The 16,911-nt window shown below is 47.4% G+C and overlaps 1 protein-coding gene and 1 non-coding gene across 2 annotated transcripts; both read right to left on the bottom strand.

Moving 5' to 3' along the window:
* Positions 1-984: 984 nt before the first annotated feature.
* LOC127294329 (alpha carbonic anhydrase 7) lies at positions 985-2,242 on the bottom strand. The gene is made up of 2 exons (XM_051324129.2): positions 1,842-2,242; positions 985-1,712 (listed from the first exon to the last, which is right to left on the bottom strand). Exons 1-2 carry the CDS (start codon positions 2,148-2,150, stop codon positions 1,155-1,157), a joined length of 867 nt encoding a protein of 288 aa, XP_051180089.1. The 5' UTR covers positions 2,151-2,242; the 3' UTR covers positions 985-1,154.
* A 353-nt stretch (positions 2,243-2,595) lies between these two features.
* On the bottom strand, positions 2,596-2,667 carry TRNAP-CGG (transfer RNA proline (anticodon CGG)). The gene has a single exon. It is a non-coding gene; the product is annotated as a tRNA-Pro (tRNA).
* Positions 2,668-16,911: the final 14,244 nt, after the last annotated feature.

The raw sequence follows: 16,911 nt of genomic DNA, 5'->3' as shown, positions 1-16,911 counted from the left end.
AGAAGGTTGTTCTAGCATCCCCTCTCTAACCCCAAGCGGTCTCCGTCGCTTCATTGAATCCGTTCAGGTTCAACAAGAAAGTTCAAATAGAGAACGTTTCCGACCCACTGACTATGTGGTGTAGTCGAGGAGGAGGGGGCAGTGGTCCACGATCACCATCGCTAGACAGCACAGGGAGCAGCTCTTGTTCAGTTGCTCCCACTGGCCAGTCCACCGTGATGAATCACTAATTGGATTTTTTTAGATGAAAGGCGTCATCACCCCGTTCCATTTCATCGAAAATGAAACACACAGTTCACATAATCATCCACGGACTTTACACGTCTACACCAAGTTCAACGAGCCTAGCATCGAAGAGTTTCAATTTTTTAACAACTACGGAAACAAAAGTAAATGCCATCCATCTGACAGAACTTCATCTTCATGGGATCTTTTTTCCTGGCAGTCTTTTGGTCTTTTCTCTTGCAGGATACAATCATGCAAGCATGAGTTATGTTGGCTTGCATTTTAAAACCTGTGTCATTATAGTCATGTTAACTATAAATCAGAACGAGGAGGACATGGCCACATACGACTGCATGGACTTAAAGGAATCGTCGCAGCAGTCCATCCAGTTGTATGTGGCCATGTGTAACTTGACTATAATGAGTTAATCTGAGATGTTGTTTCATTTGCAGTCCAATTTTAGTTTTGCCCTTCTGACTTGTTGCGTCAAGAATTTTCAAAAAGGAAAAGATGCCTGAAGAATTGGGGCCTAAACTTTAAAATGTGGAGGCAAAGTTCAGAAAACCATTCCGAATATAGATAAACGAGAATGAATTTTACATCATTAGCCTCTGGAATCTGGATTAGTGGCTAATACACATGGTCACCGATATGGATGGTTGAGAATGAGTTTTAGATCATTAGCCTCTGGAATCTGGATCAGTTCAGAGTTTCAGCTCATCAGATTAATCAATATACAACATTATGGCCAAGATCATAGAACAGTTCATCCGATCAAGTAAAATATAACTAACAAAGAGAGTGAGACAAGGCAAAATAGGAGATTAATTGGTCAGTACGGTGATGGTGATACACGATTGCAGCAGCACAAAATTAATTAATTTCTAGGTTAATTAGCACATGAATGAATGAATGTTGAATCAGACAGATCACATCTGGAATGAGATGGTGCTGTTGGGCGGGTTGTAGAATGTGACGACCCTGCCGTTGAGCGGCTGCACCGGGCGCGCGTTCTGCCTTGCGGCGGGCGGCAGCGGCGCCAGGAGCATGTCGAGCTGCTCCTTGGTCATCTGCCTCACCTTGCCCAGTACGTTCCAGTACACGTTCTCCGTGCACGGCGGCGCCGTCAGGGAGCCCATGTACCGGAAGTAGCTCCCCGTCCGCTTCTGCAGCGAGCGCAGGTGCACCAGCCCCATCGGCGAGCTCGCGTCCTCCACGCCGTAGTTGCACCGGTCGCCCGCTAGCTCCGCCAGCTCCCTCTTGAGCTGGAAGTAGAAGGAGTCGGGCGCGCCGACCTTGTAGAGGATGGCGATGATGGCGAGCTCGCCCGTGCCGGCGTCGCTCTCGTGGACGAGCTGGACCTCCAGCGGGTGCCGCTTGCCGTTGATGGTGTGCTCCGAGGGTGTGCGCCACTGGAGCTTCTTGAGGCTGAAGGACTTGCCGCCGATGGACACGCTGCCGACCTTGCCCTTGCCGGTGAACATCATCTGCATTGCCATTGCCAAACCGATCGATCAATACGTGGAACGCGCGCGCACGCGTCACGGCGTCGGTCGAGGCCGACCGAGCAACAGCTAGCATCTGCAGCATCGGCGCGATGTGAATGTGGGACTTGCCGAGATTTCTTTGCCGTTGTTGATGAGGGTGGCGTCGGAGGCGACGTAGGTGCGGTTGAGGGATTCGAGGTCGGGCCGGGAGACGGCGTTCTTGGTGACGATGTCGATCGGGGACTGCTTCCTCACGGGAGCGCCGCCGTTGCAGGCGCCGTACTTGGGGCTCAGCTTCGCCCAGTTCTCCGGACCCAGCTTCGTCCCCGGCACGTAGCTGTAGTCCGGCCCGACCGGCGGCTGGCCGAGAGCGACGGCGACGGTCGATGCCGCAACGGCGACAAACAAGACGATACGGGACGCCATTCCTGGCACCATGGATCAATAGCCGGCCTCTTCCTTCTCCTGATATAATTCGAACTATATATGCAAAGCTTTTTTTGGGAGGGGATCAATCGCGCGAGACCGGCCTCGCCCTCTCCACGGCAAGTGTATTTACACGGCATTGCCAAACTGAGTAGGTGGATTGGACGGGTGGACGGGAACGGAGGTAGCGGGGGATGCTTAATTTTACTTTGCGCTAAGAATAGCGCGCACTCCGTGCTGTCGATGCTTAAGCTGAGTAATTAACCCTGGGCATTCTCTCGGTTTAAATGGTTTTGCACGGTTTCGTCAAACCAAACCGTCCAATGGCTTGAACTTCCTATCATCGACAGCATTGTACTTGCCAGTACCGGCACGTCCAATAGCCTGAAATTCCTAGCATAGGGAAATTCCACAAGACTGATTTTTTCGAAAAAAAGAAGAATGCAAAAAGATGGCAGGGGTGTTGCGAGAATCGAACTCGCGACCTCTCGCACCCGAAGCGAGAATCATACCACTAGACCAAACACCCAATTTGCTTTTACTTCCTGCAAAGAATTTTATGAAGTAAATAGCTGGATCTGATTATTCAGTAATTTTCAGAACTAGAAAACACACAAAAAAACATTGAAGAATAAGTCCACTCGCACTAAAATGGTGCAAATCTGACCTTATTTCAGTACCACATGTCTATCTACTATCTACACATGTAGAGAAGTCATAAAAAAAATCGGACAAGAAGTGCTTTATTACATTAAAAGTTTAAGTATTACACCCAACTTAAGAGAAGTCACCAAATAGCTGAGGAAATCAGAGAAATGCAAGCGCCTGTGACTTATTGGCACTTCAGTACAAGTGTAGAACCATATAAGAAGAAAAAAAAATCTATATAATACACAGCACATGTTAACCTCAGAGCAAACCAGCAGCAGTTTGAAAGGGACGATAACTCATGAAGGTGTCCTTTCTTTGCCTCTTTGCTGAAAAATGCTCTAACCTCTGCGCTCACTCCATGAAGCATCCTTTCGAAGATCCCCGATCATGCAAGGGGTATATGGAAACAATTCATAAAAACCATTTCCAGACCTATGGTAGTAATCTGGGCGCATATTGCCAAGATATTGAATCTTTGAGTTTTTCAAATGATAAGCCACTCCTACAAATGATGATAACTCCAAGAAAATAACCTCTTTGTAAGGGTGGAAACCAAGAAATGAGATTCTCTGGGAGAAGAAGTATCTGTACTCATCTTGGATAGTCAGAACATTATCATCGTCAGAGTCCCATTCCAGATTCTCCACCACTTGGTTTCCGTTATGTTCTCCTCCTACTTTTCCGTTCTCTTTTTTATCTTGTACTTCTTCCCCTCCGTCGTCATCAGGGCCATCATCACCATCGTTATCCTCGTCAAAGTTCCATTCTAGATTATCCCCGTTTTCTCTCTCGTATTTGTCGTCGTCACCATCTAATGTCCAAGTTTTTTTAAATCTGCTGAGGTTGCGCAACCATACAGATGCACATGCCTCAACATCAACATAATGCTTCAACGCCCAATCTATTTGTGTGTTTGACTTGACAAGGTTATAGATTCGAATTCGATACACATCGTGTATTGTCGCAAGGTACACCCCGTTTTCCGACTTCCCAAGATATTGTGCAGGTTCGCTTTCCGCGATATATTCTGGCATTTTTATTACTTGGTATTTACCTCCTGTTAAAGAGAACCTGAAAATAGCAGTTCATCGGGAAAAAAACATGTGTCAAAGATACCGATGCTACTAGCAAGTCTAACACAACAGAGGAACGCTACTTAAAACAACAATTGAGAATATCATTTTGCGAAGATGTACCGGGTGTATTACCTTGCAACATACGCACCACGACAGTGCACATAGAGTGATCTGCCCCAATACACACCACAGCGCCACCTGGGACCATCGAAACCCATAGATATTGGCACAATTGGATCTACTCGAACACTAGTCACAGTCCCCGCGGCCGTGCCTTCGCGGACAAAGGATCTCTTCTGCCATTTCTTTGCACTGGATGAGAACACGTCTAGCATCCACAAGGATGGTGGCCATTCCAGAGAATCGTGTGGGTCTTCTTGCTCGTCGTGCGAGGGTAGAATTACCTTCTTGGGTACATCTGGGATTAAAAGCACCTCATAGTGCGGCGAGGAGGCAGGATCGAACACGAGGTACGCGTTGCGGCCTTCGTCATCCATGTAGCGGATAGGCTCCCACCGTCTCGTGGTTGGGTTGACCACGCAGAAGTTCATCCAATACTTAAAGAGCAAGAGTCCGTTGCAGTGATCTACGATCGGGTTAGAATCCTCATCGTAGCCGGGCAAGAAATCTAGGTTGCCGTCGATCACGGGCTTCTTCGCCGTGGGGCGCGAGAAGCAGCGTGGGCGCTTGTGGCCGATGTAGTTGATGAAGATGCCGTGCAGCGAGTGCGGGAGGACGTGCGGGAGAAGCAGGCCGCGGGCGTCGACGACGGCACGCCATGTCTTGCGGACGCAGCGTGACGCGGCGAGGTCGCACACCTCGAGGCGGCCGAGGATGTCGGCGAGAGCGTCGTCCGGCAGGGCTTCCGTCTGGTCCATGGCTGCCTTCTGCGGCCGCCTTCACCGAGAGCAGCCGAGAGAAACGGCGGCGGCGGGTTTAGGCGATCGTGTAGGGTTCTGTTCTAGAGAAGATGAGAAAGACTGCGGGTCCGGCGTCAAGAGTGCTAGCCAATTTCAAGTCTGTAGCGGAGAGGCGTTTCTGCAGCGGTACAAGGAGGATAACCAGCTGACACGTCCCGTACGTGCTGATAGGTACAACTGCAACATACTACATGTGGCTTTTAAGAAAATATACCATATACGTGTTCTTTTAATTATCTTTCTTTTTACAGCATTTAGCTAGACTGAACTTCTATAAAACGATCAAGAGGATGTACAAAGTACTCCATCTGTTAGAGGATAGAGAAAAGATCAAGGAGACTAGGAGAGACCTAGTGCTCACATGTTGATTGTCACACGCTCAACGTGACAGCACTAGGAAGGACACGGAAACTGAATAAATCTTGCGTTTGGTGGCATTTTAGACACACATGTACGCATGTTTCAGACTTGTGCAGAAAACAACTGCGTCCTACCTATAGCCATCTTCAGACTTCAGTCCACACACTCTTGCCGCCGGCAGACCTGGCGAGTAGCGCTCTCGGACGCACAGCCGGGGGCACAAGTCACGTGTGGAGCAAGAGCAAATCATAATTACTTACTAGACGAAAACTCGATAATACAAACGAGACAGACGAGAGTGGACGAATAGAACCTGGCGACATATGAACCTGCGTCAAGTCGTTATGTGATTGGTGCAGAAATATGTGTGGGGTCTACAACTAAAGGTAGGTATTCTGTGTACCATGAAAGTAATCAGAGCTGAATACATGAGTGTGGGCCCTGTTTGTGGGCAGAGAGTGTGTAAAAAAATGGGCAACAACCTGGTCCCCGCACGAGAAATTCAATGGTGACACCCGTACGTCCCCTTCCCACCTCTCTCTCTCCTCGAGCTCTCGTCTTTCTCCACAGCCGTAACAGTAACAGCTACATCAGGCTACTGCTCGCCGCCCTGAGCTTCGAAAGCAGCAGAAGCAAGATCAGCCTGTCGATGCTCCAGTGATGTACCGATTGATCTTGCAAACCAGAGCTGGTGGTTGGCACAGCCGATTCGTGCCGCCCGTCGCAGGTCGCCTCCTCTGCGTCGCATCGGGTCAGGTCACGCCGCCTCTCCTCCCGCGCGTCCGCGCACAACTGCTCCTCCAACGCGCCGGCGCCCCGCTCGCTGAAGAGGCTGTCGAGGGATTCGTAGGCGCCATCGTCGAAGAAGAAGGGGAACTGCTCAGAGAAGAGGAGAACGTCGAACAACACGTCGGTGTCATGTGGCTCCGTGCCTTCGTCCTTGGCCGCTTCGTGGCGCTGCCACCTGCTCAGCTTCGAATTTTGGGACGGGGATGGTGGGGTGCGCCGCGGCCTCGTCGAAGGCGGACATGCCCTGCCACGAGAAATCCGGCAGGGCGTCGCTAGACTGGGAGCTGTGGCTTGATTCAGCAACGTGCTTGACGACGGACGATGCATGCGCCGCGGCGACCTCTTCCTCCTCGTCGAGGATGACGACGACCGGTGTTGTTGCTGCCTTTGCAGCCGGACCCGCTTCAGCGACGGGAGGCGGCGTCGTTGAAGACGGAGGGTCGTCGACACCCTGGTCCGCAGCGACGGGGAGAGTCGCTGTGGCGCGCGGCGTGCGCGAGCAGGTCGGCGCGGCCGCAGCAGAGCACCACGGCCTCCTGCTCGCACCAGCTGACGGCAGCGCATCTGGTCGCGCGCTCCAGCGAGGACTGTGTGTGGTCCACGCCTCCATTCGCACGGTCCAGCGCCTCCGCGGTGCCGTCGCCGCCGCTTTGTACATACTCCGACCGATCTTGGGGCTCGAACGCCATCTCCGACACCGATGGCCGCGGGTTGGACGTCACTGGCGAGGGAGAGTGCCTTAGCTGGTACGGGAAAACTAGTCCCCCCCACCCGTCTCTCTCCTCTGTGATGGGTCCCATATCTATGTGTATTCATGTCTGTATTGTTGACTTCATCGTAAAAATTCCAACCTTCTGTGGCAGGCCCATCTTTGTGCTAGCCAATGGTAGACCGAGTTCTGGCCGGAGCATATGCCAGCCGGTTCATCCGAGGATTTTCCCGAGACAGAACCTTAATAAACCTTGCATTCATAGTTTTTTTTTTTGACAATCAATACCACATATATTCATAATAACAAATAGTAAATGGTAGAGATATACGAGCTGTCTCCAGCGATTACAAAATAAAGTCTAAAAGATACTAGCAAATTTTTGAGGTCTTCAAACTCTTTCTTCTTCCAAGACATAATCTTGTAATTTTCTGAAGGCAGCCAAAGATAGATAACAAACCATAGACCTGTAAATACCAACGAAGGTTCTCCCATAATTTTAATTTGAGCCGCAATGCCAAGGTTGCCTGCACGCGCGCAACCATTAAAGTAGTCAATCAACATCGGCAAGAGTACCAACACCAGTATGTCATGGAATAAAAACCAATCTGCCTTGTCGATGATGATGAAGAGCCGAGAGTACGAATCACCATTGTCGAGGACGTAGCAACCGGGACAAAAACTGCGAGGATAATCCTCCTCGCGGCAACCATGAGAAAAGATCCAAGATCGATATGGCGAAGTAAGATCTGAACACCCACACCTAGATAATTGTAATCTTTTAGCACCACCATTGACGCTAGGAAGAGATCTCGTCGTCGAATGAAAGACCGAAGATCACTTATTGCAGACGATGCCATCTCCATTGCGGGGAAACCAATAAGAAAACGGCGACCAAAACCCTGAAATAGACTACTGAAAAGACTACTTTTATTGAAAACTCCACTCATAGATCGGGTTCCCCACTCCACCCGACGCCGGCGAAGCCGGCCAGAGAAGGGGGAACCGATCTATGGAGGATGATAAGTCGGAACAGCTAGGGTTTTTCTCAAAGAGGCGGCAACCTTGCATTCATAGTTTTTAACACGACAGTGATATCTCCCTCTCTAAACAGGAAGATACCGAAGTCTCTGCCCCCGCTCCCCCACCTAACACTAACCCTTCCCCTTTTCCCCTCGCCCCCGCCGCCGCCGATGGTCCCCGCCGGGCCTAGCCCGCGCGGTTGACGGCGGCGGTGAGGCCCCCCTCCTCGTGGTCGGCTGGCGGAGGCTCAGCGCCCCACTCGAGCAGGCCCCCCTCGCGTTCTTGGCGGCGGCATCCGGTCGACGGCGGCTGCGGGCGGCGCGGCGCCGTCGCCAGCATCTGCGGGCGGCGCGAGCGGCGATCGGAGATGCGGGCGGCGGCGCGTCGGGCGTCCGCTCCGCCTGGCGGCTTCCGGGAGGGCGCAGGGCGCTGGGAGGTTCCGCCAGCCGGGCAGGGGTCCAGCCCCGTTTCGAGCATCCCCCCTCCCCTCGTGTTTCCTCCACCGGATCTCGCACTGCCCGCAGCGGGGGTGGTTGCTGGCCGCGGATCTCGCAGCGGAAGTTCCTTCCGTCCAATCCTCAGATATGGCGCCAGCGAGAGTCGTGGTGGCTGTGGGCTGCGCAGATCTTTGGAGTTGCTCACTCATCTTTTGATCTGCGTGGGGCAGATGCCGGTGAGGTCGGCCGTCGCCTATTCGGGATGGGTGTTCTGCGTCGGTGGCGGTTCTCGGTGCTCTGTTGCGGTCCGGCGGCGCGAGGAGTTTGGTTTCAAGGCGGCGGCCTTGGTCGGTGGGAACCTTGCTGGTTGACGGGCGAGCCAGAGGTTCTGGTGCTAGTCGGTGGCCATGGTCGTGCGGGCGACGTGGCCGCATCGAGCCGCGTGTTGTGGCGGCGGTTCGGTCGTCGTTTGACGGCCTAACCCGGTGTAGAAGGAGGAGAGGCCACGCCGAGGGGAAACCCTTGCCCGTTTGGGCCATGATGGCGACGTCTGTGGACGCCGTCCCCTTCTTGAAGGCGTCATGGGGCTTCTCTCCGTCCTTCCACGGTCTCCGGGTGAAAACCCAAGATCCTCGGATCGGGCGGTGGCGGCACTTCGGTGTCGCGATCTTCTTGAAGGCATCGTCTTGGACCACAACAAGCAGCTCTCCGAAGGTTGTGTGGCGAAGGTGACTTCGTTTGGCGACCTTCGGCAAGGTGTGCTTCGTACCCTTCCCTTGTTGAGTTCCCTTGGTGCTGCTCTCTAGTGTGTGGGCAGCGTGGGTCGGATCCCGGTGGTGGTCGGCTTCCGGTGGCGTTTCTGCGTAGGAGGGGTTCTATCGACGGCATGCGTGTTCGATGGCTAGCTCTCGGGTGAGCTGAGCTCCGGCCCGACACTGTTGCTGTCCAGCTCTCCTCCGGTTCTCCGTAGTCTTAGTAATGGCCGATCCTGTTGTTCGCTCCTTCGTTTGTATCTTATGTTGGTAGTTCGCGTGGGTGTGTGGTTCGTTTTGTAAGCTGGGTTCAACACTTTGTATCTTGTCGCCGTTGGAGGCTTTGTTAATTCAAAACTGGGCACTTTCGTGCCTTTTATCTAAAAAATAGTTTTTAACACACATGTATACATTTTCAGACTCGAGCAGAAAACAGCTGCATCCTGCTATTACGCACTCGCCAAGTAGTATATATCATCAGACGTCCACATCCTCCTTGCGTTGGCGGACTTGGCGAGCAGCGCCCTGGTGATCTGGATGCACAGGCCGGCGTTCCTGACGGCAAAGTCATGGTACAGTACTAGTGAGTCCATAGTCCGTTGTGCAATCGCAACCAATTACTTTCAAAATTGGAAAGCACAAAAATGAAAGCAATTACAGAACATGTAAGCAGGTCCTATCTAAAACTAAAACGGCGCAAATTTGGTATGAATACAATACCATGTGTATACATGTCGAAAAGTGAAACAGCTGAAGAATGCATGCGGCTAAGACTTCTTGCCACTTCAGAAAAACCTTACAAGAAGAAACAATACCCGGAAAACTTCAAACGGAGGCCGTTCTACACGTAGGTCTTTATATTCAAACACACAGAATTTGTATTTCAAAATTTTAAAAAATCTGAATCAAAATTATAGAGATAGCCAATGATGTATACTACAATGGTGCAAAATCTCAATACAAACTACTTTATATTCTAGGCTACACAAAAAGATAAATTCTGACAAATTTTATAGTGAATAGTACACATTTCAAGACTACTAATTTTGTCAGATTTTCTCAATTTCGTGTAGCCTATAATACAAATCAGTTTGCATTGAGATTTTACCACATTGTAGCATGCATCATTGGCTACCTCTAGGATTTCATTTCATATTTTTTGAAACTTTGAAATACGAATTTTGAATCTTGGAAAATTAAGAGCTACATGTAGCTCGGCCTCCAAAACGTCACTCTACAGTACCCTACATAATACGTTTGAAAGTGAATAATTGATCGTTTAGTATAAAAATTAGAACCCCAAATACAACTGGGTATCTTTTATTAATGTTTTTCTGCCAAAATGCTATAATCTCTTTGCGATGAGTCAAGGTTGAAAACATAATTAACCTCCTTGCTGCCAAAATGCTAGTCTCTGCGGTGAAGAAATATATATAAAAAAATGATTTGGCTTTAAGGGAAAGAAACCCAAAGCGCTGTGTTTTTTATTAAAAGTGATTGTGTGCACAACACCAAATTGCGATTACGGAGATTCAAACTTGGACGGATGGGGATGCATCAGCCCATCCCAACCACCAGACTATACCTCGTTTCACGTGATGACGAAACATGGTTTTGAAGCTTCCCGATCGTGCAGGGGGTGTAAAAATATGCTTCATACATTCCATTTGTGGGTGCATGATGGTAATCTTTTGAACGCATTTTTCCAAGATACTCAATCTTCGAGCTTCTTAAATGATAAGCCAGTCCTACAAGTGGTGATGATAAGCTCAAGAATACCACCTCCCTATAGAGATCAAACCCAAGAAAATAAAGGTTAGTGGAGCAACCTCTATCATCTTCAATATTCAGAACATTATCATCGTCTGTGTTCCATTCCACGTCATTGTCGTTGCAATTGTCATCATCATCTTCATCTTCATCGACATCGGCATCGACATCGGCATCGCCATGCCCATCGTCGTCGTCGTCATCATCATCATCATCAAAACTCCATTGCGTGTTATCCTCTCTTAGCATGTCTGTAAGGGTACATTGCCCCTATGTGTGGTTTTGGTAATTAATGACAACCCCTATGGACTAATGTTTTCATTGAGTTTATATGAAGGAATATTCCATAGGTACTACTTGCTCTCCATGTGTTGGATTCAAGTATGGATGTCATGAAGATAAAGGTATACCTTGTGTATTGGCATCAAGATCATCGGTATGAAGATATATATGTGATATGATCAAGAAGAAGAAACGAAGATGGAGTTCTTATGTGGAACTCAATATTAGCCATGCTCTATCTTATGTGAGTATGAGAAGATACAAGGTTGAGTTGGGCAAGTTCAAGATGAGCATCTCAAGTGAATCACATGCTTGAAGCTTGCCATCCATTTGGTGATAATGGACTAGTGAAGATGTGCATCAATGGAGCTTTCCCATCATAGTGTATGGGGGAGCATTTGTGAGTCTTCACGAAGCAACATTGGTCAAGTGAGGTATTCCGGCTTGAGTGAGGCTTGAAGAGTTATCATCAAGATCAAGCGGGATGCGCAAGGCAAAGGTATGACCTTGCTAGGTTTTCCTTTTACCGGTCTCAAGGTGGATGTTGGGAGACCGGATTATAGGATAGATAGCCGCACTATTAAGAGGGGCTTTCGGTTGAGTAACTTGATCACATCGTCTTAGGGAGCTCAATCTTTTGCATACTTTGCATATCCTTATTGCTTCTTGGTGTTTCTCTATGTGAGGTTCTTGAGCTTGTTGCTAGCTTTACAACAAGCCCAAGTTCATCGAAAACGGAGTTCGCATGCATCTTCTATTGCGTTTTCGAGGTTGGGTGATTTTACCGGTTATTCATGATATAAGGTTCTACCCTTTTATATTCATGATAAAATCCCCTCCTACAGTTTCTTGAGTTTGCACTTTCTATTGGATAGCATTTGTTGTTATCTTTCCAACGAAATTAGTTTCATGTCAATCGGAGTTCGGGAGCAATAGTTATTAAAGAAAAGGTAAAAGAAGAAAAAGAAAAAGAAAAGAAAAAAAAGGGGAAGGCTGCCGGTTGCCGCCCGGCCTGCCGGGCCGCACGCCGGCCCACCCGGTCCGCACCGGGCGCCAACCGGACCGGGCGGCCACCGGCCCACGCGCCGGCCAGCCCAGCTGCCCCTCCGGTCCAACCGGGTTTTAACCGGGCCGCCTCTCCATCCGGAGGCCCACGCGGCCTACGCCCCGACGCGCCCCGCGCGCCTGCCCTCCGCGCCGCCCGTGCGCTGCTGGGCCGCCGCCGCCCACGCGGCTGGGCCGCCCCCTCGCGCGCCTGAGGCTTTCCCGCCGCCCAGCGCGCCACTGCCCGCGCCCGGTTGCTGGGCCGGTCGGACCAGCTGCCGACCGGGCTCCTCGGCCGCCCAGGCCGGTCGGCCGGCCTGGCAACCGGCTGGGCACTTTTTCAGCTCGTTTTTTATCCGATTTTCACCCGGTTTTCTCCCCAACGGTTATTTTTCTCCTTAGACTATAAATAGCCCTTCTTCCACCTTGAGCAACAACTTCTTCCCCTTTCTCTCACCTCCATTTTTGCATTTGAAGAAGTTGCTCTCTCCCTTGATTCCTCCAACCATTCTTGCTCATATTTGAGGATTTGAGAGAGGAGATCTAGATCTACACTTCCACCAAACCATTTCTTCTCTAAGTGAGGGAATCTCTTGGGATCTAGATCTTGGAGTCTTTGGTTGACTTTCCCCTTGTTCTTCCTCTCCAATCTCATCCTAGCATTCGTTGCTTTGGTGGGATTTGAGTGTGAAGGACTTGAACACCTCCGGTGTTCTTGCTTTGCATCATTGCATAGTGTTGAGCTCTCCACCACGATTTATTCGAGTGAGAGACCGTGAGCTTGTTACTCTTGGAGGGTGACCTCCTAGTTGGCTTGGTTGGTGTCCCGGTGATCTCTTCGTGGAAGATTGTGAAGGGGCCCGGGCTTCTCCTTCGTGGAGCTTGTGAAGTGGTTGTGGAGCTTACCATCTCCGGAGCGGAGGAAAAGCTAACCATAAGGAAAGGGCCATTATCCTTCGTGGGTGTGGTTCGGAGAATAGGGTGAGCCTTCGTGGCGCGGGGAATCCTTCGTGGGACCTCCACTCCTCCAAACGTGACGTACCTTGTTGCAAAGCAAGGGAACACGGGAATACATCCTCGTCTCCGTGTGCCTCGGTTATTTCTATACCCGAGCTCTCTTTCCTTGTGATAGCCATCGTGCTTGAAGTACATATATCTTGCTATCACTTGTGCTACATATATCTTGTGCCTATCTTGCTTAGCTCTAGTTGCTATTGTTACACTTAGTTGAGCTTAGCATATTTAGGGTTCGTGCTTGTAAACTAAACGATAGTTTAATTCCGCATTCTTACAAGACAAATCCGCAAGAGTTTGTAATTGCCTATTCACCCCCCCCCCCTCTAGGCGATATCTCGATCTTTCAATTGGTATCAGAGCAAGGTCTCTCCTTGTTTAAGGCTTCACCGCCTTGAGAGTAAAGATGTCGGCTAGTATAGTGCACAATGACACAATTGTATTTAATGGCACAAATTATCTTTTGTGGCGAAATTGCTTGCTTTGTAATCTTCGGACCTTGTGTCCACATATAGAGCAATTTCTAGATGTTGGTTTTTCTCCTCCGATGGATTCTCAAAATCTATCTTTAGAGGATGAGAAAAACTTACATCTTGAAGCTCAAGTATCTAATGAGCTTTTATTCTCCTTGAGACCCGATTTTCGTAGGTTCTTGATATATATAAAGCGAAAATCGTCTCATGAGATGTGGATCAAGCTTAAGGAAATGTTTGGTGGATCCACTTCTAAATTGGTCGGTGGTGACTCCAAGGAGCTCTCTTCCCCTTCACATCATGAAGAGCTCCAAGTTGCTTCCACCTCCGGTCGTGATGATATATCATCTACTTCCACTTCACCAACGTGTTGCAAGACACAAGGTAATGATATGGTGAGCGGTGAGGGAAATTGCAACGTTGATATTGTGCTCAATAGTGATGACCCTTCATCTCTATCTCATTGCAATGTTTTCTCTTTGGACTTAAACACATCGAGCATTGAAAATAATCTACATACTTGTGTTGATAGTCCTTGCATATCATGTGTAAATTGCTTACATAGATCTCATGATGATATGCTTGCCTTGTCTTGCTCCCATAATCAAAATGTTTCTATTTCCTCTAGTTGCTTGTTGACTAACAATGTAGAGGAAACCGAGCACTCTATGGATCAAGACATGATTTCAAATGAGGATTCAAGAATATCTTCGTCTTCATCCTCCGGTATGCATATGTGTCTTATGGCAAATGGATCAAAGGTATCTCCTACTTTGACTCCTAACACGTCCTCTAATGATGAGAATAATGATGATGATAATGATGAAGAATATAATACCTTGGTGCATAATATGGCAATGGTTTATGCTTCTCTTCGTGGTAATAAAGAAGCTCGTGCTAATCTCGAACACTCTATGGATACCTTGTATAAATATAGGGAAACCATAGTGGAGTTAGAATCCCATGTTGAAAATGGGGAAATGAGATTCACTCTCCTCAAGCATGAGCTAAAAGATGAGAAGCATACTAATTTTATGCTTACACAAAAAATTGAATCCTATATGCATGAAAATGAGAAAACTATTGTTGATGCTTGTGCTACTAACACTAATTCTTGTGAAGCATCTACCTTAGAGGAGAATGTTGAGCTAAGGGCTCAACTTGAGTTGCTAACTAGCAATTATAGGGAATTGGAAGAATGTCATAAAAAGCTCTCAAGCTCTCATGATGATCTTCTAATTTCCTATGATGGGCTAAAGTTAGCTCATGAGGCAAGTATCACTAAGGTAACATCTTGTGAGCCTCATATGGATGTTAGCACAATCTCTACTACAAATGCTATATTGCCATGTGCTAGTCCTTGTAATCCATCTAGTCAAACTAGTGATACACCTTGTGTTGGATTACTTGCTTTGCCTTGTTGCTCCAACAATGAAGCTTCTACTTCCTCTAGTACTTGTATTTCTACTAACCATGTAGAGGAAATAAAAGAGCTCGAGGCCCAAGTCCTTTCTTTGAAGAAAGACTTAGAAAAGCGTCATGAAGGGAAATCCGCACTTGACAAGATGCTAAGTGTGCAACAATCCCCCAATGACAAGAGTGGACTTGGATTCAACTCCAATAACAAGAACAAGTCCAAGAGCAAGAGCAACAAGAAGAAGGGCCAAGATAAAGTCAATGATCCGGCCAAGTTGGTTTGCTTCAAGTGCAAGGTTGAAGGGCATCATGTTAGATCATGCCCATTGAAGAAGAAGCACTTGAGTGAGAAACAACAAGGGAAACGGCCACAAGGTCAAGGTCAAGCTCATGCTCGACCTCAAGTTGAAGATAGGCCACTTCCCAAGAAGAATCAAGATAATGTTCCCCAAGAGAAGAAATCAATGAAGAAGAGAAAGGGGAACACTTGCTACTTATGCCGTGAGAAGGGGCACTTTGCTTCTTCTTGCTTAGGTGGTACCTTATCTAACCCTATAATTGTTGATGATGATTATTCTCTAGGGAAGGATAAGGATGGCAATGTGTTTTCCAAGTTTGTTTGAACTCAAAGTGGTTTCAAGAAAAGAACCATTTGGGTTGCCAAGCCTATTGTGACTAACCTCTTAGGACCCAACTTGGTTGGGGACCAACAATCTCAAACTTGATCAATAGGTACAAGTGGAGGGCATTGGAGACTTGGCTATTTCATGAAGAATTAAGGGATCTTCATATATTATATTTTTACCAAGCCAAGTCGTATGGATTATCATCTATAACTTATATCCAATGTTCCCCTTTGCGGTAACTTGTACTTCAACTCATCATATTTATTGTAAGTTACTTGCCCCTTTGCATGTTTGGTTTTGTACCAAATATGTGTATGTATGTGTTGTGTCTTACTTACCTATCTTGTGTATTCAAGTATGTTTGTTTGACTCATCATATACTTGTGTATTGTTTTGAGCCTAATGCATCGTGATGATATCTTATTTGGCTCTCTTTGAGTTATTAATGGAACATCCCATTTTGGGGGAGTGATATGCTTTGTGCATCTCTCCTTCTATAAAATGTGGGTATATGGGTACCACCACTTAGTATTGATATTGCAAGATTATCTAGTCACTATGTGGTGTGTCATACTCATGAGAAATTCAAATTCTAAATATCCATTAATCATCTCTAGTTGAATTTTAGTTGCCTCTTATTTAGAAGAAATGTTTTATCACATTATGGGGGAGTAATATGTTTTGTACATATCACAAGCCTAGAAAATGTGAACATATGAGGTTATGCCACTTAGAGTTGATGCTCTTAATTATCTTGTTCCTAGGTGGCATGTTTGCTCAAACAAGCTCCATTCCCAATAAAAATACTTTATTACTCATCTTGTGGGCTCTTGTTTGAATATGAAATTCTTGGTGCGGTTTTTCCTCAAATACATATCTCTATATCTTATTTGGGACACCGTTTGCTTCAAGTTATTCTAATCATTGCCGTGCGTGATTATGTGACTAGTTGAAGTTATCAAGAATCTTCATCCGTGCATAGTGCTTAATTCTATATACTTATCCTATGCCTTTTATTGTGAAGTTGATCCTTACTATCATTGTCAATACTCCACCGGAAATTATTTCCAATATACTCATTGTCTTTGACAATTGATAACCTTGTATGTGGTTGAATTTTTGGATCATCTTCACCTTGGATTGTTTCTTACTTCCTTATTTTATTTCCAAGAAATCTTTATAGCTCCCATATGTCTTCCTAGTCCCTTTGAAAAATCTTTTGATAAATCCCCTTGATTCATATCAAGTGTTTGTTTTGGAATACATACCTTTTCCTTACGGTACATTGTGCCATTGTGAAAAGTGTAGTGGGTTTGGTTTATTTGTTCGAACCTTGCTCCTTTGGGAGTTTTTCTATCTCATTCCTTCTTCTATGCTTTATTTGTTCAATGAGATAAAATATTTGAGCATGTTTGCTTTATTTCATCCTTT

Source organism: Lolium perenne, chromosome 4, assembly GCF_019359855.2.
Source record: "Lolium perenne isolate Kyuss_39 chromosome 4, Kyuss_2.0, whole genome shotgun sequence".
NCBI classification, from domain to species: Eukaryota; Viridiplantae; Streptophyta; class Magnoliopsida; order Poales; family Poaceae; genus Lolium; species Lolium perenne.
This window is presented reverse-complemented; position numbering and strand designations above follow the sequence as displayed.

What these genes read in the sequence shown, in the direction of transcription:
- LOC127294329 (XM_051324129.2), bottom strand. Translation starts at nt 2,150, where the DNA reads ATGGTGCCAGGAATGGCGTCCCGTATCGTCTTGTTTGTCGCCGTTGCG. An exon ending in ACAACGGCAAAGAAATCTCG is followed by an intron (nt 1,713 to 1,841) that starts GCAAGTCCCACA and finishes ATGGCAATGCAG; the next exon opens with ATGATGTTCACCGGCAAGGG.